The 26044-nt window shown below is 43.4% G+C and overlaps 1 protein-coding gene across 1 annotated transcript; it reads left to right on the plus strand.

The window, feature by feature from the left end:
• Positions 1-2690: 2690 nt before the first annotated feature.
• On the plus strand, positions 2691-26016 carry MTHFS (methenyltetrahydrofolate synthetase; the record flags this gene model as incomplete). The annotated part of the gene is made up of 3 exons (XM_082322591.1): positions 2691-2834; positions 6300-6564; positions 25700-26016. 3 exons carry the CDS (start codon positions 2691-2693, stop codon positions 25921-25923), a joined length of 633 nt encoding a protein of 210 aa, XP_082178717.1. The 3' UTR covers positions 25924-26016.
• Positions 26017-26044: the final 28 nt, after the last annotated feature.

Genomic DNA, 26044 nt, shown 5'->3' on the forward strand with positions numbered 1-26044 from the left:
TGAATGTTCTTTCAAATTTGTGTAATGTAGTCATCTGGCTGAACTTTTTTTAAACTTTGAAATAGGCAAGCACAAAACATTTTTAAAATGAGAAATTTGTGTAAATACACTAATATTTTTGAAAAATACATTAAGATATGTATTTTAAAGTCTTATGATTGGTCTCATTTCTTTCAGAAGAATTGGAGGATGGGAAAAGGTCTACCTCAGTAAGATAAGTCTTAGGAAAGCTATCATAATGCTACTGGAGAATCCAGGTAGTATATGGGTTTGACCTGAAGTCCATGGATGTCAAGACTTCAATTTTCTGTAGTACTTCTTAAGTACTATCGGGTAGCTTGTATAAGAAACAGACAGCTTGTGGCAAAATAAATGAACTGGATCAGCTCTGATGACAGTAATTATTAGTGTTTTGGGATACACTGCAAACTCAGCAAATTCACAAGCAGGACCTAACAGATTTCCAGGCTTTTATATTCTGGGGCAACCATTGTTTTGACTCAAATTCCATTTGCTTTCAAACCTTAACAGTAGTTCTTCAAGAATTCATTCTAGAAGGGTTTTCTTTAGCTGTTCTGACTCTCGTATATTAGGGAACTAAGGCTGGCTCTAAACACTCTTCTTTTGTAGACATGTTGGGAGGGGAACCAAACTGAGGTAGCAGTGGGCCTGTGGCACAAAACAGCATTATATTCTCAGAGACAAATCCTCTAGACAATCAAGGCTTTATGATACTGGGAGAATGAACCAGCCTCCCTCTGGTAATGGGTTCTTCGTCTTTCATCTCGATGTAAGAAATTTTTTACGCTAAGAACAACCATTTACTGAACCTCCCCAGGGACATGGTAGAGTCCCCATCGCTGGAGGTTTTCAAGATGCAACTGAAGAGAGTGCTAGATAGCGTCATCTAGGCTCCCTTTCCCACCAAAGGTTGAACCAGATGATCTTCTGAGGTCCCTTCCAACCTGGGTTCTTCTACGATTCTCTGCTCTGACTTAGTGGGTTTAACTACAGAACACAAACAGATGTTAACATTTGCTAGAACCTGTATTGCTCCCTCTCCTTCCCCAATGAAAACAAAGATTCTTTAGCATGTATAGCAGGACTTCTGAGATGGTAAATTTTGCTGCTGTTGAAGAAGAGATGGCAGCTTCCTGAGGGCAGGGGGCTGCTACAGGAAAATGCCCACCCCCAGAACACTATGGAAGTTCCTGTCAGAAATGACATTTTAACACATATTTTGATATATATTTATTTATTTGCAGTCTAAGTCTTCATTATAAGAATCGTGATTCTTATTTAGTTCCTTTTTGTGCACTATTGCAAGCACATACTGTAGTGGCTAACACCAGTCTATTAATACCACATTCACTTCCTTCTACACTAATCTAGTAACCTATTTTATACTGGGGAGTACAATTTTTTAGTTAAGTATAAGAAGTTAACCTAGCCTTTTCAAAATCTAGGTGATGCAATAATTTCAGAACTTGCCTTTGTGGTAAAGCCTGGGTTTAAACAAAAGAAGCCTGGATCATTAATGGTCCAGTGAGCTCCAGATTATCTTCACCAGGACAAAACCTCCATTTGCTATGCATTTAAGAGCAAGAAAAGGAGTGATGAGATATATCACCCGGATTCTTAACATCACAAAATGTCTGAAAATGCCAGGGCTATTAGCTAAGTCTTATAAAACAGTGTAGACGTGCTTTGTTAACTGTCATGAAGTTATCTATACGTAACACTGGCTGAGTAGTGTCCCAGGTCCTGCGGCACTGCGGTTTAAGGGATCTTTACAGCTGTCAGGCAATACCCGGGAGAACACGACACTGTTTCTAGAGCAAAAGATGAGGTCAAAGAGCTGCACAGTGGGACAGCTGATGACTTAATGAATGTGCACAGCAGCTAAATAGAGATGTCACCAAATGCCACATACAACAGATTTATGAAAACTATTCTCCTACAGAAACATCCCTTTCTGCACTTGAAGGTGGGTTGGATCATTAGATGTGTCAAAGTGAAGCCTCCAGCATCTCCCTTTGGACACGGCTACGCAGCTAGCACACCTTCCCCACAGGCACAGTGCCCGGGCCGCGGGGCCGATGGCATCCTGGGCTGCAGGGCTGATGGCACCCCAGGCCGCGGGGCCGATGGCATCCCAGGCCACGGGGCCGATGGCGTCCCGGGCCGTGGGGCCGATGGCGTCCCGGGCTGTGGGGCCGATGGCGTCCCGGGCTGTGGGGGCCGATGGCGTCCCAGGCCACGCGGCTGTGCCACCGCACCCGTCTGCTTCTGTTCACAGCACTGCCATCAGAGCCCAGGCCCACCAGCGGGTGCCGTAGGGATATGAAACCCTTTGGTAAATGGTGGTAAAATATCCCGCCGAAATGTAATTTCCCTTTCTACACGTAATTAGGAAAGGGGAAATTCTTTGTCATCTACGACAGACGAAAAAACAAAGATGGGCCTTGCCGGGGGCTGGCAGGGCCCCAGCCCCTCACCGGCAGCGGCGGCCAGAGCCGCGTGGAGGTGGCGGCCACCCAGGCCTGGCAGCAGCGACCCCGCGGCCGGCGGACACCCGGCGAGCGCGGCCTGGCGGCGGGCCGTCCCCGGCAGCCCTGCCCGGCAGCGCCGCCACCGCCCCCGGGCCCCGCCAGGGCGAGGCCGGCGCGGCGGCCCGGCTCACTCGGTGCATGGAGCCGCCGGGGGAGGGCGGCGAGATGGCGGCGGCGGCGCTGCGGGCCGCTAAGCGGGCGCTGCGAGCGGAGCTGCGGCAGCGGCTGCGGGCGCTGGGCGCGGCGGAGAGGCAGCGGCAGTCCCGCCTGCTGAGTCGCAAGGTGGGTGCGGGCCGCGGCCCCGCCGCTGCGCGGCGGCTTCCAGGAAGAGCGGGCGCGGGGGCGGGGGGAGGGCCGAGGAGCCGGGCCCGGCCCCCGCCCTCCGCGGGGAAGCCCGGGGGGGACTTTCCAGGCCCCGCCGGGGACCGAGCGGTGACTCAGGGGGCCCGCCGGCTCCTCGGCCGCGGCCCCGGCCTTCCCGGGCCTGGGCGCCGAGCGGGGCGGGGGGTGCGCTCCGCCTCGGCCCCTGCCTTCGCCCCTCACCGCTCCCGATTAAAGTCGGGGACCGGAGCTGGTGGCTTTGGTGCAGCGGCGGCGACGAGCAGAGACCGCCATCATCAAGTCAAAGCACGGGGTGCTTGTGAAACTGGAGGCAAACTGTCATAAACCCCAAAGCAGCGGGGTTTCTCATGGGTTCGTGGTGGGTGTTTACCTCAAACGTTGCACATCGGGCCAGCTTTATGGCCAGCTCCTAGCAACACATATAAAAATTTAGCAACTGTCTCGATTTGGCCTCATGTTTAACTGGATGTCATTTCCTTTCTGTATCTTTCAGTGGTATTTCTTCCATGCGATTTTATTTCTAATACATTTTTTATACTTTAAAAGATACCAAGCAGGGTTTACCTAACTGGTATCCTAGCACAGCATGATACCGGTGTGTACTTGTCCTGTTTGCGTTTGGATTACAAAGTTTTTATATAGATGTATTTTATCATTTTAATAAACACAATAAAATTTTATTTTGCAGTTGCTGCATGTAATAGAGCACAGTCCTCCTTTTTTCTGGAGCACCGGCGGGTATTTCTAGATGATCTACATTTATATTGTTATTTTCATACCAGAGGATCTCAAATCATTTTATAGACTTCACTTAATACTAATGTGTAGCCACTTCATGAGTGGGACATGGCAGCACAGAAACTTTCAGTCATAGCAAGTTTAACTGAAACTCACGTAAGCTTTTTTTCATTGGGAATTCTTTTTTAAAAAAAAAAAAAAGTAATGCCTTACAATCATGATAATGAATTTTAGTAATCACACATCCTATACTTAAATCTCTCAATTTTTAGAAAATACTGGCATGCGTCCTCTTCAAAAATGCCGAGTGCTCTGCCAACTTTATAAGCACCTAGCCCATGTAGTACCGAATTTTTAGGAGCCCTCAGCCTTTGTCTAACTGCAGCTGATAAACTCAGCAACGGAGCACTCACAGCTTTTGTTTTGCTTAAAAGACGGCATTGGGAAATATGATGTATAAATTGATATTATCTTGCCATTTTTATAATCTGACACGAATTGAAAATGCTGAGCTTGCTTGAGACAGAGTGGCATTGTGCAAGTGGCAGAAAGTAGAGTGAGCTTCCTTACAGGAGGGTAATACAGCAGGCATGAAGAAATTTTTGAAAATGCTGAGAAAATATTTGGAACAACATAAGGCCGAAAATGTAGCTTTATAACATATATCAGTGCTTGCAGCTAATAAAAGTGAGTAGCTTATTTTATAACACCTGAACAATATTTTTAGTCATAAAATCTCATCTCAAAAGGATCTTTAAATTCAAAGTAAAATTGCTTCACAGGCTGACCTAGCCACTAGTATTAAATTAGTTTCTGGATGATTATTCTTTTTTAATGTTTATGTTCATGATTAAAGTCATGCTGTTTGCATGCTCTGATTCTGCAAAAATAGCCATCAGCTGGTGAACAAAGGGTAGATAATATTTGTTAAGTGTGGAAATTTTTTCACTCTTCTCAGAAACTACTCCGAGTCATAGCAGCTTCATCTTCACAGTTCTGAAAACATACGAAATTCTGTCTTCCTGGTAACCTGTGGTTTTACATCTTCAACCTCATTTTCTTCTATACAGCATAATCGATGTGGACATGTCGGAGCAGGTTGGACCTGTGTGGTGCCCAAAGCACACAGCACCACTTTGAAAGAGGAGAGGTCTTTGTCTCGTTTTCTCTCTTCTCCAAACCCATGAGAAGGCTCGGCTCTGGAGGCCCTCAACAACATGAATCACAGGCATTGTCTAGAGTCTGCAATTTGACTAAATAGTCCGTTCTTTCAAACAAAAGCTACCATGGAAATTCTGTTGTTTAAGAGGTTAATCACTTAGTTGGAAAAATCCATGTGTAAGGTTGAGCAAATTACAAAACGAAGTAAAATATGGTTTTGAATTGTTAAGACGTGTCCATGGCCAAGCAGCACATTACCATAATTTTTGTGTTTCTTTTTTTTTTTTTTTTTTTTCCTTACGAAAATATATCCATCTTCTGAATATTTCACCTGGGCTTTTAACTGCTGTGCTGGAAAGAGAAAAAAAGGAGGAGTGAGAACCATCTCTCAACTCGGATAGGGGCATTTATCTCTCAAAACAGGGCCAGGGCAAAGGCTAAAGCTCAGAAGAGCAAGTTACCCTGCAGTTATGCAAACACAGAGCAGAGGGTTTGGTGCTCTCTGTTCCGTAGATAAGCACAGTTTCTCAAGTGTCTGATATTTTTGACAGATTTTTGCAAGTGTGTAGAATAAGAATAAATCACATTTAAATGAGAAGGGACACATTTGTATTTGTTTTGTCCAGGTGTAAGTAACAAAATAGGTAAGGTACTAGAGAACAAGAAGACACAAGCTTTTAAAAACCTCCTCTCAGATTTTAATGTGGAATTCACTCTGCAGTGGGGCAGAGACATAGTGAGGTACGAATCTGCTAACGCTTTTTTACCATATAAGCATTTTTTATTTTCCTTCCTATATTCAGTCTTTTATAAGCCCAGCACAGCGAGCCTCATGAAAATCAAAAAATGGCAAGGCCATCTTTCCTTCAAGCTCTGAAAAATGTGCAGTAAAAAGATCACCTATTAGAAACAGGTGATGTTTGAAGTCATATATCTAAACTTGCTGTAGGGAAGGCGTTTCAGGTTTAAAAGAGGGACCTGGTCTTGGAAGACTTTGTGCTCTGCAGTTATCTGCTCTGATGCTAATTTTCTTTTGAGTTATTATCATTGACCTGCTTCTCATTCTGCCTAGGCCTGGATGAGAGATGCAGCATGTAAAAAGGATGGACGAAAAGGAATGCAAAAACCTCATGTCTTGCATAAGCTGGCAGTTCTGGCCTGCAGTATCTTTCTCCAGTGATGCTGAGCATTTGAGGATGTCTGCACTGTATGGCACAAACATTTAAAGGATCAGGAGATTGTCTCCGAAATTGTTTTTTGCTGGCCCAAACCTGTGTTACAATGTTTTCTTCACTGGGTGCAAAAATTGGCCTATTTTGATTTTGATGATGATAGAAATGTTGGAGTAGGAAACAAAGTCGGTTTATTTTCTTTATGATGTGTGGTAGTTTGTGTCTCTACCCTTTCCAATGGATATTTTGCTCCAGTGGTGTGTTTAATTAAAATAAATTAAGTCAATCTTTTTTTAAACTTTTCATCAACTGATTACATCAATTTCCGATGTAGGTGATTGGCCATCCCAAGTACCAGGAATCCAAAAGAATTGCAATCTTTCTGAGCATGCCAGATGAAATCCAGACAGAAGAAATCATTAAGGACATTTTTATGCAAGGCAAAGAATGTTTCATCCCACGTTACAAGCCTCACAGCAATCACATGGACATGCTGAAGTTATCATCAGCTGAAGACATTTCTTCCCTTACTCTGACATCCTGGAATATTCTTCAACCTAGTGATGATGACAGTGTAAGAGAGGAGGCTCTTGCTGGTGGTGAGTATTTTCTTCCTACTTGGTGGAGTTGTTGAGCAGGAGTAGCCTTGAGGCCAGTAGGAAATAATGTGATAGCGAGAGTGAAATGAAATGTTACGCTTTGGTTTTATATGTTGTAGAGATGTTTAAGTCAATGTAAGCAGATGCTCCTTTCTCTTGCCTGTTTTTCTCTACCCTGTGCCACCCCTGTGATATGCCAGCAGGGCAGGAACAAGACTGCACAGCTGATCCAGCTGAAAGAAACTCAGCCCTCCAGATAAATCAGCTTCTTGGTCTGGTTCACGGGCATCCTCAATGCAGTCTTGGCAAGCATAACAGAGGCTCATGAAGGAGACAGGGGCTTGCCAGGAGTGGCTGGGGTATTCACAGTTTCAGGATGCACTCTGAGAACTTTAGTTTCCACTGCGTGAAAGGTAGGGAACTTTTCAGGTGATGCCTGTAAGGTGACACAAGAATTTTCTGAAATCTTTGATCCTGCAAATTGTATTGCATGGGCGAATCACAGGGCTGATATGGAGCCTGCCCAGGCAGAACAGCTCTCCAGACTGAAACCTTAGACTGAAAATAAAAGGACTTTCTTGTAGGCTTGGATGAATATTGCAAAGTCTTTTCCATCATTATTCCATCATGTTTTTATTTTGATCTTATAAAGCCTGGATTCTTCATCAGGTTGAGAAGTTAAAAGTTCATTTAGATCTAGCTAGTGGCATGTGTGTTTTGGTCCCAAAATAACCTCTCACTTTCTTAACCTAAAATTCCCCAACTCGCACAAACTTGTAAACAAATTTACTTTTTTTGTGTCTGTATTCATTATTTGCATTGTTTTTGTAAACACGTTAATATCTTCCTGAAACATGTACAGAAATGTTTAATGTTATTAATGGAAAACTCACGTCAAACTCATGCTTAAAACCTCAGTCTGAGAAAATTTTTTCTAGGTGGAAATTCACCATGCAGCCAGCTTCCACACCTCACAGACTTACCGGCTTTTTAGTGCTTGACAAAGGAACATAACATTTATATGACTCTGTTTGGTTGAACTTGGGTTTGTATTTGCTTTGGGATGCCAATGTACTTTCCCAGAACACTTCACTGTGTTTGTTTCTTCTATTATCAATCTCTACCTCTTTCCTAATTCAGAATCCTTTCTGTGTCCACATTTTAGCTAGTGAGCAATTTCACTGCTTCATACAACCATCTTCTTTACATTTAATATTTAGCATTGTTACTTGTTTTCCTAATTTTTGTTAAAAATTTGTGTATATTGGTGGGATTTAGGGGCTTTTGAAGTTAACCCTTAAAATTCCCAGGGTTCTGTTGACTGAGTTTAGTTCAGGCACTCAGGACAAGCTTTTGTACTACTGATGAGCTGCTGTTAATTGAATTTAACAAGTCTGCTGCAGAGATCACAGAACACACGACAATTTTAGGTATGATGGGAGCAAGGACTACCTGGTGTAGAGTGCACTGGGATGTACTGGTTGGGGATGGCCCAGGTGCCAGGTGGTGAAGATGGGGGAAGGCAGGAGCAACTTTTAGTACCTGGCTAGTTCTGCAGCTGCTCTTTCGTTCTCTGCACCAGAGTATGGTTATGGGCAGAGAGCAATGCCAAGAGAGCTGCTGCAGTCTACAGAGAGATGCCGAGGGAGCTGCAGCCGGCGGTTGTAACAACTGATGTATGTCCATGTCAGACTTCTGCAGCCTGAAGCTCCATTTCAGTCTGTTTGTACTCAGGAATAATTTGGTTTGGATTGGAGGTCAGACTTTGCTCCTTTATCCTTGGACAGTTTTTGTAGATTAGAGAGTAAGTTTAAGTTTTTTTCACTATTGCATAATCAGACTCTTCCCCCCCCCCCCCCCATTTGTCCCCATAGAAACACACACTGCACGTCATTGTGTCTTTAAATTCCTTTTCCTCTATTTTTTGTGTCAGTTATTATATTTTTTGAACTTTGGTACATTTGCAGGAATGCAAATTGCCTTGCTACTACATCCATCCTCAATTGTTGGAATTATGCATGGATGAAACATTTATCTCTGTGATGTTATCAAATACTGTGGTGATCTGAGGCATTTACATTGTTATAAGGAGATAACATGGTGTTGTATTAGTAATGTTCCCATTGCTGGCATAAGTTGCTATGTAATTTCCAAGAAATACCCTGCAGGTACATAAATAAGTCATGTCACTTCTGAGTGTATTCATTTTGCATGACAAAAAGCTTAAATTCACACTGTCCTTAAAACTTCAGGCATGGTTATTGTGAAGAACAGCTCAAAGATAAGGCTAGGTATAATTTTTTGCATAGAGTTTCCCAGTCTTGGTAGTACTCACAAGCTATGTTGAATAGACATGAACCCCACCTTCTGGAGACAGTCCTTCTTCTGTTGGATCAGGGTTTATGCATTTTCATCTTGGCAGTACACCACATTACACCTTGTTGGCATAAACAACGATCACTGCAGTTTTGGTAGTAGAAAGTCTGTCATCTTCTCTACTGTGCGTGGGTGATAGTAATTGTATGAAAAGTTGATTTCTTTAAGCTAAATGGACACAGTAACAGAAAGAACAAAGGTGGAAGAAGTTCAGATACTCTGTTTGGAGTAGGGGTGTATGTAGGTGCATGACTTAGTTCATTTCCAGCTATACCTGCTGAAAGATTTAGACAACTTTTGGAGCAAGCCAGTGGTACATTTTCTTAATAGGTACCAATTCCCATTTGTATCCTTGCCCATCAGAAGTACAAAGGTGCACCAGTATGGGGTTTTGCCCAAGGTAATACTTTTGGTGAAAGTTCAGGCGGGTTGCAGTAATTGTTTACAGGAATGTAGATACCTTGCACAACTTTGGAAGGAGTAAATCAGATAAAACCATGCTCCCTGTTTGCTTTTTATCACGACTCCTACAGAAATTTAAAGGACACTTCCCCAGCAGCTCTAATTTCAGTGTGGTTTAGGGAGGCGGTGTGATTCAGCGGGCTGGACATGGGTTTCCTTGTTTGTAATGTAATTTATCATTACTTAAACCTTCTCTGAGAACTATGGATGAAAAGCTAAGTTATTCTTCTGAAAAAGAGATTATTCTTACTGGGAGTCAAAAAAATTGACTGGGTTGAGTATCTCCATGCGGTAAAATTCATGGAGGTGGCTTCTTTGAAGGGAGGCAGGTGGCCATCTTTGGACTGAGGGATCTCAGCTGGAAGTCTTGGGCCTGAGCAAATATTATGCTTAAATGTTCATAACTGAACTAAACTACTGACTAGTAGTTGAAGGTGTACAAAAAGGCAACTTTTAAAGCATTCACCTGGGTGATGGGGAGAGGGGTTTTGGCCTAGATTTTTTCTTTGGCTGAAAAATGAGGAGTTATTAGAAACTGTGGCTCTGAATCTGCTTACTCGAGTGGGTTGTGTGGTGCTCTCCTGTGAAATGCAAGAAATGGGATTATGTGTACAAACTTAATTCAGCCTCTTTATCTGTGTAAATTCTGCCCCGGTCTTTAAGTACATTATTACATAGTCCTTGCCTGTCAGATCTGGGTTCATTCAAAGATGAACCCAGATGCAATGATCTGGGCTCTTTCAAAGATGCAAAAGGTGAACGCTGCTTGCTGTTAATGAATGCCGCTAACCAGTATGCGCTCAGTCATTTGTTTTCTCTCTGTTGTTCAAGTTAGAGCTGCAGGCTTTTTTTACTCTGCATTATTCAAATCTTGGTGTGGAGACAGAAGTCTTCATTTCTGTATGGGCTCTTCATTACTACAATGTTCAGTAACTTAAAGATATTAACTGGTATTTGCTGGTGGAGGAGCAGCAGAGGCTCAGGATCCTGGTTCCAGCCTGGGCTGTGCAGAGGAGCTGCCCGCAGTGAACACAGACTCTTTTGCTTGCTTTTCCAAACATCACGGCATCTTCTCTGTTCCCTCCAAAAAGATCATTTCCCAGGCTTGTCTTGTCCTTGGGCTAGACCTGCTTTCCAAGCTTTAATTTCTCTGCCAGCATCATGCCCCTCTCCATCGTTGTGCTCTTTGCCTAACCTATCTGAATCTCCCTCTCCGAGTGTCCTTCTCTGGCCCTTCTGGCCATATTCCCCTCTTCCTCCTGCATTCCAGCCTGGCATTTCTGGGGCAGCTGGGCCAACATAAATAGCGTGCCCCTGCCGAAAGGGAGGAGATCATGTGCTTTGTCTTCTTTCATTTGTCTGCTTCCAGACGTACAAGATTCCCTGTCTCAATTTACTTATTTCCTTCCCCAGTGTGTTGGCTTCTGTCTTGGTTTCATTGGCTTAGAAAAACTCTGTTAAATAGTACTTTCTGCACTAAACAGTACAAAAGACATAGTTTTGTGATTGTTCTGTACTAAACAGTACAAAAGACATAGTTTTGTGATTGTTTCTTTTGGGCAGTGCCTGATTAAATAAGGCGCTCTCTTTCCTCCTCTTTGTCCTTACCCCTCCTCTCCCGTGCCAGCACAGATGCCCCTGCAGCCACGTTGGGAGCTGTACTGGGAAACCAGTCTTGGTTAGAAGTAACCCAGCACCAATAAAAGGCTCTTCTTCTCTCAGACAGGGCCACCACGCAGGTTTGGACTGATGCAACTGCCAGGCTGGTAGGAAGCTGGTGATGAGGGATTGCGTAAATGGGTGGCATGCCAAGAAAAATCTTTGTGAAACTTCAGTCCTCATTTCCTTCCATGTTTCAGTTCCCAGTCTTGCCCCAGTCAGCAGGACTAGGAGCAGACGCTGAAATGAAAGTCCTTCCAAGTCATCGCAGTTGGGAGCGGGGCAGGCAGTAGGAGCTGAGCCTGCAGCTCCGTGTGCGCCATCTTTGCAGCAATACTGGCTTAAGTAGTTTTCCCCCCTCGTGTTTCCAGCATATTCCTGCCCCTCTGTGGTAAACTGAATCAGTGAGCTGCTCTGGATGGAGGGTATTTTCCCCCTTTCCTCCACCCTGTTTTGGCTGGGATTTTTTGAATCCAGATGAGTGGATCCAGTTTACCGTGCAGCTGTATCAGCGCAACATGTGTGAGGTGGGAATGAGTAGCCAGGATGGAGGGAACGTCCTCTGTAAACTGGCAGTGGCTCCTAGAGAGGGTCGTGGGGCCACCCATGCCGCTGTGACTCCAGCAGCGGTATGGAAAGGGTGGCATCTTCAGGGAGGCTCAGTATTCGCCGTGACATGTCTTCCCTAAGCCTGTGCAAACGGCACGTTTCCAAACATCTACAACATTGTATAAGCCCAGCTCAAATGGATTTGAACTGGGCTAAAGCCACATTGTTGGCACAGAGGGTACTACGAGCAAGACTTCAAGTTCTTGCTTCAAAAGCGTGGAGCAACAGAGCTTTCCCCAATGTTGTTTTTTTGCTAGCTTTCCTCTTAGAAACCAGTGAACCATTTTGCCTGAAACAAAAGAAACATAACCCCCCTCTCAGTTTGGCATAAATACCCAGGCTGAAAAATGGCAGCACTTGATAATACAGCATCTTATATGTAATGGGGAATGCTGAATAATCTGCTACTACTATACTAAAGCGTAATGTATTTTTGCTCCCAGAAATGAATGTATTAAGAACTGGACTTGTATTTCGTAATTTGGTTTGGAGACTTCCAGCATTTTCAGTACTGGAAACTTCGGTGTCCAACCAATCACAGTATTTGTGTTGTACCTTCAAGATAATTAGTGAAATGTTAACTAGATAATCCATGCTCTAAATGACAGTATAGTTATTACTAATAATAAGGAAAGATCCTAATTTCAAAGTGAGGAAATACTAACATATGTCTAGCAGCAACTTCTTGCTGCTTCGTTTTCACATAAGCCTTTGCATGTTGGCTTTTGAGGTTAGGGTAGTTACATCTTTCTGCCCTTAATAACTTCCAGAACATGTTGAGACTTGCTGTCGCATAAATTACAGTAACATGCCAGTAGTAGAAACAGAGAGGGACAGCTTACCCACGTGGACTGTATTTGGTTTATGAGGGCTATTTATGCCGGGAAGTGCGACCCTCTTGCAAGAAAAATGCTGGCTACCTCTAGGCTACAGTTCCATACAACCTCAAGTAGTTTGAAATTATTCCTGAGTGACCATTGGCCCTATTTTAAATGTTACCATTGGGATCTGCCCTGCAGAAACGTTTTAGTCCACAGAAGCTCTTTTTCACCTGTCTTTAAACTCCTGCTATTTATTCATACATTCAAAGAGGCTGCATTTGCTGCCAGGACTGATGGCCTCGTGATGCCATCAGTATTCTTAGTTATTCCAAATTTTAGCACAGTCCTTTAGAAGTGTGACTGAAGTGGTGGCAATACAGTCTTAAGAGGAATAGGTTTAACTTACAGCTGCGAAATAAAATGGGATGTAGAAAAAGATAACAGGTTGGACCTGCCCCCTCCCCCCACAAAAAAATGATGCACCAGAAGTTGGACGATTTTGAAATATGAGGCACATTAGAGTTTAGAAATAAAAAACAGTGTGAAGAGAAAATGCTATGCCTTGAAACACAGGGAAAGTCTAATATGCTACTTCAGCTCCATTAGATGTTGTATAGCTGTACATGAAGGCATAATGGGACCATACAAAATGATGCTAATCATTCTGAAAAAAGACATGTAGTAAATAATGCTCAGGGTAACTGTGAATATTTTAATGAGATATATGCAGATTGGAATGTATCTGGAATAAATGAAATATGGGTATGTGAAAAGCAGAGATGTTAAATATTACTGCTTAGGAAAAAAACAAAAAAATACCCCCAACAAGATTGTAAAGTGATTGAGGGTACTGTTAGATTTTCTTTTCCTCTGGGAAACTTGATTAAAACTTACAGTACAATATATATCAAGGGATAGATTATAATTTAAAATCTTTTTACACTGGTCATAAAAAAGAAAACCTGAGAGCATGGCATGAAACAAAATTGAAAATTGAGGCTTAGCTCTTAATGTAATTTATTTTTTAATGAAATGATTTAAAGTTTGGGATGAACTTCTGCTTGGAGACAATGAGCCATAGTATTTTGATATGCATAAGGAGAACAAATTCAGTGCAAGTGAGGCATTAACATTCTGGTGATGAGTCTTCTTCCGGAGAGAGGATGCATCCCCTCGCGCAGTGCAGCATCGCAGCACTGGATGTACAATCCAGCATCGTGTGTTTTACAAGAGTCGGGAAATCTCACAACTTGTAGCTATGTAGCAATAACCGGAATTTCTTCCTACCTCCACAGCTGCAGTCCCCAGCTTATCCCCCTGCAAGCAGGTTCTGGTTTTTCTTTACCTGTGGGCATTTGGAGCGTTCCCCTAAGCATCTAATTTTATTTGTATTAAGCCCTTGGCTCCGCTGCCTTCTGACAGCTGTGAGTTATACTGGTTAGTTAGTTGTAATGTGAAATACTATGTTCCTTATTATGTTAATATTATATTATGTTCCTACGCTATGTGAAATATTATGTTCCTTGTATTCATTTTAAATTTGCTGCTCTGAGTTCAAGTGATACCTCATTCTTCTGTGATGAGAAGTAAATAAAGATGTTTGATTTTGCTTTCTTTTTATTATTCATTGTTTAGTTAAACCTGTATTATTTCACTTGTAATTTTTTTCTATCAAACTTCATCTGTTTTCTGATTCTCACATAGAAGCTTTTCTAGATCTGTAAGAGTTCCAGCCATTGCTCTTTCAACCTTTGCAATTTCTCTGATGTTATTTTGACGAAAAGATGCCTGAGAGAACATTTTACACCCAGGTAAAGAAATACTGTGAAATATATGTAATGGCACTGTAGAATTTAATTTTTTCTGTATATAGCATAACACTGCTCTTCAAATCAGCTCACTGGGCAGATCTTTTTAACTGGTTTCCACACAGGTATCCCACAACGACACATCATTACAAAAATGCCTGTTCCAGTATTAAAGATCTATAAAATAATTTTACATTATTCTGTGTAACATGTTCCATAACAGGTAGAGTTAGGAAGATATTTGCTTGGAAATAAAATATTTCAGGTGTTGGGCCCAGCTGTGGTAGCAACTGTTTCCCTCAGGGCTTTTCTGCATCCCAGCCTTCAGTTGAAAGATGTGGGACTCCATCCCCAGCGCTGGAATCGCTCTCCCCTGCAGCTGGTGTCTGCCTTTCCCCTTGATGTCTGCTCCAGCTTCCACAACTCTCTGAAACAGCTTAATAACAATCAGCACCCAATTTGCTAGGTGAATACAGCCACTTTTAGCTGAGCTTCTCCCGGTGCTTCTGTTCAGAAACAGGTATAGCATGATTACAGAGAGTCTCCTTCCTTGAAAGGCTTTTGAAAAAATGCTCTGAAATGCAAAAGTTGATGTGTTTATGTGGCATCACATTGTAATGCCCTTTGGTGTCCTTATGTCCTGAATTTCCTTGGTGCAAACTAAACCATGAACACTGCGTGGTTAATACCGCCTGTGCCGGGGTATTTTGCAGTGAACCTGGAGGGCTGAGAGCTCTGGGACGCTACAGCTTTTTGCTTTCATAACGTTCATTAAGGCGTTAAAAGAGTGCTTTTCCTTGCAAGCATCTTAAGTGTCACATCCATGTTTGCCTTCTTGCAGAAAACATTCTCCTTGCACTCAGCAAAACAGCTAAAAAGATTACTTCTGCTGTAATCAATTAAAGTTTAAAGAGAAGTGAAAGCAACATAGGCAAGGGCTTTAAATTCACTGCAAGTGACTCTCAAGTGTTTTGTTTCAAAGAGGGCTAATTTTGCTAGAGTGAGTGTGAACAGTAGCATTGTCATTTTCTTCATACTGTTTCCTAGAGACAGGAGTCTCTCCAAAGCAAGTAAGAGGTTAGGTTCATTTCTGGAGCGAGGCATGAGTCTCTACAACAAACTCATACAGGGGAAATGCAAACATGAAAGTATCTCTGGCTGCAGTAACTAATCCAGACAGACATTTTTGCCTCCCTTTATTTCCATTTTTGGAAAGGAAGAGCCGGCACCAAACTTGTCTCAGTGCCTTTGTGCACATAATCTGGACAATCTGGAGAACAGGAGAGGAAGCTTTTTGCTGCTGCCCGCGTGTGTAGGGTAATGTGGACTGAAGATGTGGCTTGGTGAGACAGCTGAGCTCTGCTCACATCTGGCTGGTGCCCGAAGGGGCAGTCCTGATGCCTCTTTCTTGCTTTCAGCTCTGTGCTCCCCTTGTCCTCCCAGCCCCAGTGCCATCTCCGGTACTCACTGCCGAGCAGATTCAGCTCATGAATCTGGCAGAAAATGATTCCTTTTTTTTCTTTCTTTTTCCTAGGATTGGTTTTCTGCCAGCTTAGTGGGCTATTAAATCAGGTCAGCACTTTTCCAGCTACAAAAGAATTGTCTTCCTGGCACAGGTAATCCCCACTGTCTTTGCTGAGATTCAAAATACGCAGTCATTTCCCCTGTACAGCGGGAAATTCCTTGGACCTGGCCGAGAGCCACTGGCTTTCAGGGAGCAGGAGACTCATGCTGCTATTTCACGGTGTAAGGATAGCTCTTGGTCTTTATGTTTGGCATCATAACTGGACTCAGTTCCTGCTTGCGCTGGCTTTTGTGCATATGAGATGGGAATCAGCTTTTGGGGTGTAGATGGAGGGCAAATTCCTGTCCAGGAGTGACATGAAGCCCTATGCCGGCAGGTGTCAGTATTCCATAGATTTACTACAGAGCATTGGTGTCATTTAGGCTGTTTTCCTATAATTAAAATCTCATCCAGGCATTGTACTCAGACACATAGGAGAACAAGTGCTCCAGCCTAATGTCTGCAAAAAATCAGGGGTTGGAGCGAGGGAGGTGGAGGATTCCAGGGACAGTCGGGTTTTTTAAGCTGTGCAAGCTTAAAAAGATAAAAGAAGATCTTGTGATGCAAGAAGCAGGGTTTCTTAGCTGTTATGATGCTAACATGTTGGAAACTAAGAGCAAAGGTGCCATCACCTCCAAACCAGCTGACTCTACATGTTCAACAAACCCTGCCTGTAAGCATGCCTAATGTTCCCATCAAGTGGTGTAACTCCTTACAGGAGTCAGGTTTATACACTGATTAAGAAGTTGATGTCTTAACAGTTTCTATTTCACAAGCAATTCTGCGTATTTTACAATAGGCTATATCTGCTGAGTGAGTCAAAGGGCATTGGAAATATTGGTAGTGATGCATGATGTATTGAAAATCCCCAAATGATTCACTTCTGTCATATTTTGATTTAAAAATATCCAGACAGCAGTATGCAAAAGAGGACCAAGAGTGAAGAAATGAAATAGTGCACATGCACATGTATCAAGTGGAAGTATTTAAATAAGTGTCAGATAAACACTATGGGAGGTGTAGCTGATAAGATCTTAAAAGAATTTCACATAAAAACACATAAAGATACACAAAGATCCTTGTATTTTAGGCTGCAGCAGTGTTTTGACAGTCCCGACATACACAGTTCAAGCACCAATGCCTTGTGAGTTTCTAAAGGAGTGGATTTGCAGTCAGCATTTGCTGATTTAGCAAGATGTGTTGATGTGCTGTAAAGTGGCTCTAATGCCGTTTGTCCTCTCTTTGGAATTGCTCCTGGGTACATCTTGTTTCAGAGTATTTTGGTAGTTTAAAATCACAGGAGAACCAAGGTGCAAGGCTTTGAACCAAACATTTTTCGTTGCCCGTGTTTTCCCAATCAAACTGTTCTAACTCTGCTCACATATCTGAATATCAGGAGCAGATAAGTCATTTTTTACAGACTGATAACTAAAGCATTTCAAAGCAATTATTTCCTTTACTCTGAATTTGCAAAACCAGACGTTTTTGTAGGTGGCATTGAGTGATTATGGTTTATTTATGGGGCTTACGCAGACTTGATGAATAATAGTGAAATAGAAGAGTACTTGTTCAAGTTTTCTTTCAGGTAGACATTTGGCAAATTCTGAAAATGAGACACTAGACCTCAGCTGACTGTAAGTTAAACCTCAGGGGAAATGAGTGTGATGGTTATAGCCTCGCACAGTCTTCCCACATGGTGAAACCAGCTAGAATTTGAGCACAAGTCTGAGCCTTATACAGTAGCTTCCCCGATGACACATGAAAGGATATTTATTTGTGGAGCAGGATAGGTTTGTTTGTGCAGGGCTGACATACTACAGCTGATGCTGTGTGGTGCGTTTTACCTTTCAAATGCATTGGCATTAAATTGGTAAGATTTTGTTTTAAATGAATTCAAAATAGGAGGGTGTTTGCTTGGTTGCAGCTTAGTAGCACAGGAGCTGATCAAAAGGCTTTATTAGTGTGTTTTGCAGGTTTAATAACAGGAGAGTGGCTGCCACTCCGTTGTTTTAAACCTGTATGACTGATGGCTATCATGTAGCTTCTCGGGGAGAAGTATAAATATTTTATTACGCTGTAGTTCAGAAGGGCAAGTGTGAACTGTGGAGAGCAATGTTTCATGCTGACACAAAGCACTGACATGGATGAGTAGACAGATAAACGCTGAGTTGCTCTGTGCTTGTTTGTAGATTCTGCTGATGGTTCTATTTTCTGCAAAATATTTTACTGAAGTAATAACAGAAGCTGTCTCCATCATGCTAGTGGACCAGTTACCCGGGGCGCAGAGGAGATAGCCTGCTTGGCATATGTAGGTATGTAAAAGGCAGATTGGTGCGTTATGGGTATGCATGGACGTGGGTAAAAAGATTTTTAGAAGACAAAAGGACACAAAACCTTCCTGGTTCCTGCAATTCCCATACAGAAATAGGCATGAAAATAAAGCAAATGATTGCCGCTTGTGTTAAAAGCATTTCTCCCTGGATGGGGTGAGCATTAGGCTTGAGGGCCTCACGGTGTGCCCTGTAACAGGAGACTGTGGATAAAGCCCACGGGATTTGGATGTGATACTTTGATTTTTAATTCCTGTGCCTGGCTAGTGCGTGCTGGATTTAAAGCGAGCATCTCTCTGGCTTTCCTTCTAAAACAGATGTCTATGAATAGTTAGAAAACAGTGAGTCCTGCTGAAGTGCTGTGGTACTGCACAATTAAAGGTGTGCACACAGGGGAAACACCTGGAGGAAAAGCTACTGACTGCGGTTTAAAATGGGCTGATTTTTCAATCTAATGTGAAACACGACTTTTAGTCCTGTTAGGTAGCCGTTTGGGATCATAAGGAGACTACAGAGTGAACACTATAGAAAAGCACTGGAGGAGAGCTGTTTATGAACAACCAACAACAAATATTTACAAGAGAAAAGAATTGATTTTTCTGAAATCCGTGTCCGTAACTCAGGATATTTTCCATGTAGTTCCCAAGGTCAGTGCAGAGGGGAGTCAGTGGGGCAATGCTGATTTACAGTAGCTGAGGGTCTGATCCTTTGCATTGTAAGTTAGGTTTCCAAGGAGATGAGGATTCATGCTGAGCTTCTGATATTGATTTTCAAAGGCTGTATCACATGAGCAAATAGGAATTACCGGATAAGAGTTTTTGTTCTGTTTAAGGGATTGTATTCACATTTTAGTAGACTGGCTGGGGCAAAGTTAAGCAATGTAACTGTTTATGTCTGCAGTCCCCTGTGTTACTGGAAGACGTCAGCATCATTGGTTTTGGATGAATGACTTTTTTTCAAATACTTATCAGTCACAGCAAAGGATAATGTTTTTGTCTCCTTGCTCGTTTCGTTGGGGATATAACAGTATCTGGCTTCTCCAAGGATAAGGAGTTGGTTTCCCCTGGAAGCAATCCCAGCCCTTCCAGGAACCACACACCTTGGTAGGGTCTGGATTAGGCCTGTAGTGAACAGATCTGGCATTTCCCTTTTTGACCTTATACCAAGGCAAGTGTGTAATAGCAGAGATGATGCACTTGAAATCAAGGGCAGGTTTTTTCCAAAGGGCAGAAAACTTTTATCTGGAAGGAAATGCCAAGCTGTTAGCAACCTCAGGAGCAGTGCAAGGGGCGCTCAGGGCATTCTACAGATGAAGCTTAGCACTGCTCATAAAGGGGAAGGGATTTGTTTTGCTGCGGCATAATTGAAATACTGTGGAGTTGTTTTCCCCAAGGTCTGGTGATTAACCCAGACCACAGTGTTAGGTGCTTTGTAAATAGAGAAAAAGATGATGATCTGTGCCCTATAGAGTATATGCTGAGAAGCTAACTCCTACCCGAGAGGCCTAACTATGCTGATGCTGACAATAATTAAAGTTACAGTAACGATTCTGTCATTAATTAGATCTTTCTGAGTTATTCCAACTCATTGGCTCATACCCTGCATGTCACCAAGACTGATATTTTCAATGTTAGGATCAAGTGATTGAGTTAATTTCTTCCTCTGTGCCAGGGTGGCAGATACAGGGGCAGCAGATGGTTGCTGCACCCTTTTCATTCTGAAAAGTAAGATTTTCCTGCCAAAAGGTTTGGTGTTTTTCTCCATTGTGGTCCTTGCTAGATCAGAAAAGGACCAAAGTAAGCTTTCATTCCTTCTAAATGAACAGCTTTCAAATATTTGTCAGCTCCACAGAGGTTGTGCGTAGACTGATATGACATTGTTTATGGTGTGCATAGCACCATAAACACTCCTTTCCTTTAAACAGAAAGCTGTTCTTATCCTGGTTCTTCTGGTCCCGCACCTTATGTCATCATTTACATCTGAGCAAAGCAGGGGGAGTCCCTAGCTACCACCGCAGAGCGAGCTGCGCGTGGAAAAAACCCAACCGCTGAACAGCTCGTTCTTGGCCAAGGTGCCAGGCTGGGAGGATCAAGCCATCCTTGTGGGGACATTGTAAATGATGCACAAACTTCTGTGCTTCAAGGAGAAGCTCAAACTGCACACCTCAGAAGGCACCTGTGCTGTAAGCATGATTTTTATGAGCACGTTGACATTCTTTACAGGGACACAGGAGTTGCTGCAGCTCCGTCTCTGCCTCATCCTCTTGTAAGTGCTTTGGAGGCGAGGATCAAAAGAGTCCTGGCTCCCACTTTGATGGGTCCCAGGTGCTTTGCTGTGTCCACAAAGCAAGTGGAGGCGAGGGATGAGAAGGTGGGATGACAGAGTATTTTGGTTTCATCTTCCATTAGGACCGTCTAGCTGTGCAGGGGGAGATGAATGACCCCACATGGCGGGTGGCAGTGGGGTGATGGAGCCTCTTCAAACCTGGGAGGAGAGGGGCCATGCTGGCTGCTCCTTCTGAGGGCAGGACAAGTCCTCAGCAGTCTTAGCATGACCTGTATCTCGGCAGTTTGATGGACTCTTCTATAATTAACCATTGTCAAGAACACTTCTGAAAATGCCGGCTGGCATTTCAAATAGGAACATCAGATTAAGGAGAAGAGAGGTAATGAGGTGCAAGGAGAAAATCCTTCCCTGGGGAAGAAATCAAACCTGATATCATCATGAAGGGTAATGAGAAATGCACTACCGAACTAAGGAGATTCACTGCAGCTGCCTAGAGGAAACGAAACCGTGTATTCCTATTTAAAACACCAGAGAGGGGATGCTAACGTTTTGGTCTGCTGGTAAGTCAGGGGACGCGCAGCTTGCACACCTGCCTTTTGCGTGTAGTTTTGCCACACATTTCCTGAGTGCTTGGGCAAGTCATTTCACTTCTCTGTGACATAAGGTATGTCTACATAGATGTATGCAAGTCAGTGCAAACAGAGTGTGCCTGTACACCCACATGGCAGGTTCTGAAGCTATGACACTATCTACACTGTTAAATAACACAGGGCTAAATGGCACAGACTAGTCCTATCCACACTACACAGAACTTGGCCTGTCTCTTCTTTTTGGTCTCACATGATGCCTCTGTGGCCCTAAGGCAATACTGTTTTTTCCCCAGTTCATAGTATCTTTAATAATATGAGGCCTTATGGCAGACCATCGCAGCAGTATTATTGTAGCATCAGTCTGAGGATTTGTGTTGCATATTCTGGCACGTGGCAGGAAAGCCTGTGTCTGTGTCTGTGTCTGGAGGAGCAAAACTGGTTTTGTTGGTGTAGGATTGCCCAGGGTGGAAGGAGCCAGACCTGTACTCTTCTGTCTTTACTGCTCATGGGAATCCTGTCCCCTGGAGCAGGCGTGGATGTCACTTGGACCGGCAGTGCCAGGCAGTGTGCTGACAATTAAACAGTATTGACCACCCATGATCCTGTAAATCAATTTGTTTTCTGGCCCTGCTGTATTTAGCAGCATAAATGAAACCTGTGTGGCCATGTCAGCAAGGCTGTATGCCCACATTGATAGATGAGTCAGGGTATATTATTTCACGGACGGTGCTGCACAGTTGAAGGAGCTGTAGCCACAAGAGCTCATGTCATAGATACAGCAAGTATTAGGTGACTGTCTTCATAATTGCTAACCTTACTGGGATACCCAGTAGCTTAATTAAAGTTTATAACAAGCATTGACGTTCTCTACGTAGAAGTCCTGTGCTGGAGTTGCTTGAGTGTTTCCAGCCTTCAGCAATTTGCAGACCACATGCAAGTGTTCTGGGAGACGCATGGATTACCTATAGCAAAAGCCCTCTCGATTGTGGGTGTGCTTTTCTTAGTTTTCTTTCCTGGGCTCCTGGGCCCTCAGGGATCCGAGATCCAACAGTTAATGACTACAGACACATGGGGGACAGTGGCCATTACAAGGAAAGGGATAGAAGTAGACGGAGCTCATGAGACCTCTCTTAGACTATTTTACAAGGCACTGAAAACCGATGTGGTATCTGATGCCCAAGTACCTGCCCCGTCTTCTCAGGGACAAGGATGCCATTTCACACAGCGGTCTGTGGGAGCAAGGGGAGTAGGATGTGAGAACGGAGCAAGCCGGCAGGGCATCCCGAGTGGCAACTAGTGATCCTGCAGGGCTGGAAGGACCTGGGAACAGGAGGGCCCCGTGCCAAGAGGGGTAAGATGTTCTTGCCCTCAACTACCATCCTGTTGATGTACTCTCATTGCTGATAGTAATCTTATGTGTCCGCAATCTTGGTCTCATCTGTGTCTGCAATCTTGGTTTCATCTGTGTGTCACCTCTCATCCTGTGACAGCTCTTCCCCCGCACTGCCGCAGGCACCACAAGAGGTTTTGTTGCTCCCCAAGTTATGTGGCGGGGAAGCGTTTTCTCCATGCTGCTCTCTGCCATTCATTCTAGATCCCAGGGCAGGATTTGGGGCTAATGCTCCTTGAACTGCCCTCGGGCTCCTTGCAGGGTAGGTGTGTCATTTTTCTACTGAAAGTCTTGCTTGGCACTTTACTTAAATCTTGTGCAGTGTGAGTTGCATGGATATCAGACAGCATGTTGTGAGTCAGAGCAAAGGCATTCAGTATCGCAGTGCTCCAGTGGAAGAAAAATATAAGGGTAACTATTACAGTATTTACAGCATAATTTTTCATATTGAGATTTGCACAAGCTTCTTTGAGTTATTTGGCATAAAAAATCCATTATTATAGAGGAGCTGACTCATTAAAATAGTCTCTGTTTCTCCAGAGAACCCAGAAGAAAACAGTGCTTTAATATGTCTAAATTCACTTAAGTGTGCCTGGTGCTATCAGTTAAACTACATAGAAAGTATCTTCCTTCCCTGCACTGTTCCTGCCAATTCCCTCCTTCCGTAGTGCTTCCCCTGACTTGTCTTCTTCCTCTGTGTAATACCAATGTAAGGAGAAATGGCACCTTTTTACTCTGCAGATTTGCCCCTTGTGTGCATTCTTACCTGCCAGCGGTAGCGATTGCGAATGTTTCCTGCTTTTTGCCATGAGAATCACACGGAGTGAAAACAGCTAAAAAAAAAGAGTAAGGCAGAGCGTGTTTCTTTATGTGCATAGTTAGCGTTTGGTACATACTGGTTTCTTTTCCACCAGAATACCTACGCAGAGCCAATGTGAGGCAAACTATGGAGAGGATAAGTAGTGAGCACAAGAGTAACTCGTGGAGGACTTGACCTGCAGAATCTATTACTGACCATGCTAACGGGGAGAAGATCAGCTGCTTTCTAGGTCCTAGTCCATAAGGCCTGACAGTTGGCAAATATGTATTTTTACTTGCAAACTGAAGAGATGTGACATGGTACATCCAGCATGATGTACATGGTGATACCATAAAAATGGCATCTCTTTTCAGGTGAGACCATATTTCTGCCCTCGTGCCTCTTTTCCTCTTCGTTTGCCATTTGCCATTTGTCTGTCCTATGAGTCAAAAGTTGACTGCAGTGTGGTAAAACACTCAGACTCCTTTTTATTTCAACCAGTAATACTCTGTGGTCTGCCCTTTGGCTAATTCCCTCCTCTTACTCCCCTGACCTCTTTAAAAAAGCCATGCTTCTTAACTGTATGATGCCGGATTTGCAAGATCGATCTTCTCTAAGCATTTCACACTGCATTGCCTTGCATATTTTATATCTATGTTCTAATTAAGTCATCAGGTCATGGTGGATGGGTGTTCACATCAGTGACTCTTCTCTGAACGATGAACAGTGGAGGGAAATCTCCAGGAGCCTGGGGGGTGTGTGCAAATGAGTTGGTCTTACATGAACTGTTAACATGCTCTTCCAGGCTGAGTTGGGAGTTGATACGTGATCTCAGATGGGCTTCCCTGGAAACTGAAAAACTCTGCTTAGCTCTGGCTCTTCCAGTACACGCTCCCACGCATCTCCTTGAATGTGGGGCATCATTCCTCAGCTAGATGTAGCGAGAGCAGCTCAATCCAAAACTGGCAGGAGAGAGTAGGTTTAGACATAGGAAAAGTGGAAAAATACCCGACACATTCTAGCCCTGGTGAAGGAGCAGAAGCTAGTTATAGAAAAGCTGCTCAAGGCTAAGTACCGTTCCTGTAAGAAGGAAGAAGCAGTGGACTGAGACGCAGTATTTGCTTTCTTTCCAGACTCGTGTCAGCTGTGTTTCAGTCTGCGCTGGCTTTCCACTACCTTTCCTGCCCTTCTCTCCTTAAGCGTCTGTCTGCTACAGCAGCAAGTCATGACAGACTTTCTTTGCATTGCGAAACTCGTAAGTGGGATGTTCCTGGCTTCAGCGATCAGTTCCAGGCCAGCCAAGCTCATTTGTTTAGAGGATTTCCTTGCAAGACTTCACACACTAAACGAACAAGCTTTGCATAACTAATGGGAATCTGCACACTGGCTGCCTCCATGCCTGGTGGTTGCCCAGCGTGGCAGCCAGTTTCTTTTGCCTACCTGGCAGTGGTGTGAATCAACTCCTGAAACAAGTGGGCAGCCGAGTGTAAATTGTAGCTGGCTACCTGGCATGATGCCGATCCACATCCGTTCACAGAGTATGAACAAAGCAAGAAAAAAGGGCTTAGCTGATCTTGGCTTTTTACTGGGAACTTGTTGGTGGGACCTTTTGTCAGGGTTTCACCAGCCGGTGGGGTTTGTTTTGTCCAGATTATTGGCAGCTTATGCAGCTCGTTTCAGTTTTTTGAGTTTCAATCAAGTGCAATATCAGAAGAGTCTTGGGGAACCCATACATCCCTCCAGAAGGAGGGATAGTCAGGGCAGGCAAGCAGAATGCCTGTGTGTGCTGCTGGAGCAACAGTGAAAATTGCTGCAGGCTGAGGAAGAACATCCTTTGGGAGAAGAGGAACCCAACATCACGAAGACACAAGCCTTCAAATCTTGATCTTGATATAAGAGGGCAAATACCCACTTTCAGAATATATTGTATTCAAGGCTCTTTGGTTTTGGGAGGTTGAGTGGAGGTTCATGGCATCTTACAGTTGTGTCAGGAGGATGTTCTCTCTCTCGGGTGTCTTCTTGTCATTCTTTTTTCCTTTCCTATTTTTGTGTCTGATGTTGAAGTTCATTTGATTTTCTCATTCCTCCTGCATTTAATTTCCCTGAGTTCAGTCTCTGCCTGGATTTAGAGTCATAATCATTAGTATATGGAAGTGTGGGGTTAAAATGATAAAATAAATTTGTTATAATGTAGTTTTTTTTTTCCTTGTAGCTTTTCAAGGTCTAATTATTTTGCGGCTGATCTAGTATGCAATTGATAAGATGAAAATGTAAATTTACAGGTTTAGTATTCAAAGCATTTTTCATCTGATCAAAGAGAGGGAAGCATTTTGCAAAACACAAAGCTTGCATTTTTGAAAATGTCTGAAGTTATGTGGATGTAGTCAAGCCATCAGGAAATCCACCGTGCATCCACTAATGTTTATTTCATTTTTCTACAGGAGGTCTTGACCTTATCTTCATGCCAGGCCTTGGGTTTGACAAAAAAGGCAACAGATTGGGAAGAGGGAAAGGATATTATGATACCTATCTTGAAAGATGTATGAAACATCCCAGTGGAAAGCCTTACACGATTGCCTTGGCTTTTAGGGAACAGATTTGTGAATCAGTGCCCGTGGCAGAAAATGATGTCCAAATAGATGAAATCCTTTATGAAGACTGCTGAAAGTATCTTGATACCAACCCACCTCCAGAGTGACCAACCAAAGACATCAGATCCATCAGTCATGACTTTTTAATAGTTATATATGACTTTGGGAGCAATAAAATACACTGTTTGTGTTTGA

This window comes from Platalea leucorodia, assembly GCF_965183815.1.
Source record: "Platalea leucorodia genome assembly, chromosome: 9".
Classification (NCBI taxonomy): Eukaryota; Metazoa; Chordata; class Aves; order Pelecaniformes; family Threskiornithidae; genus Platalea; species Platalea leucorodia.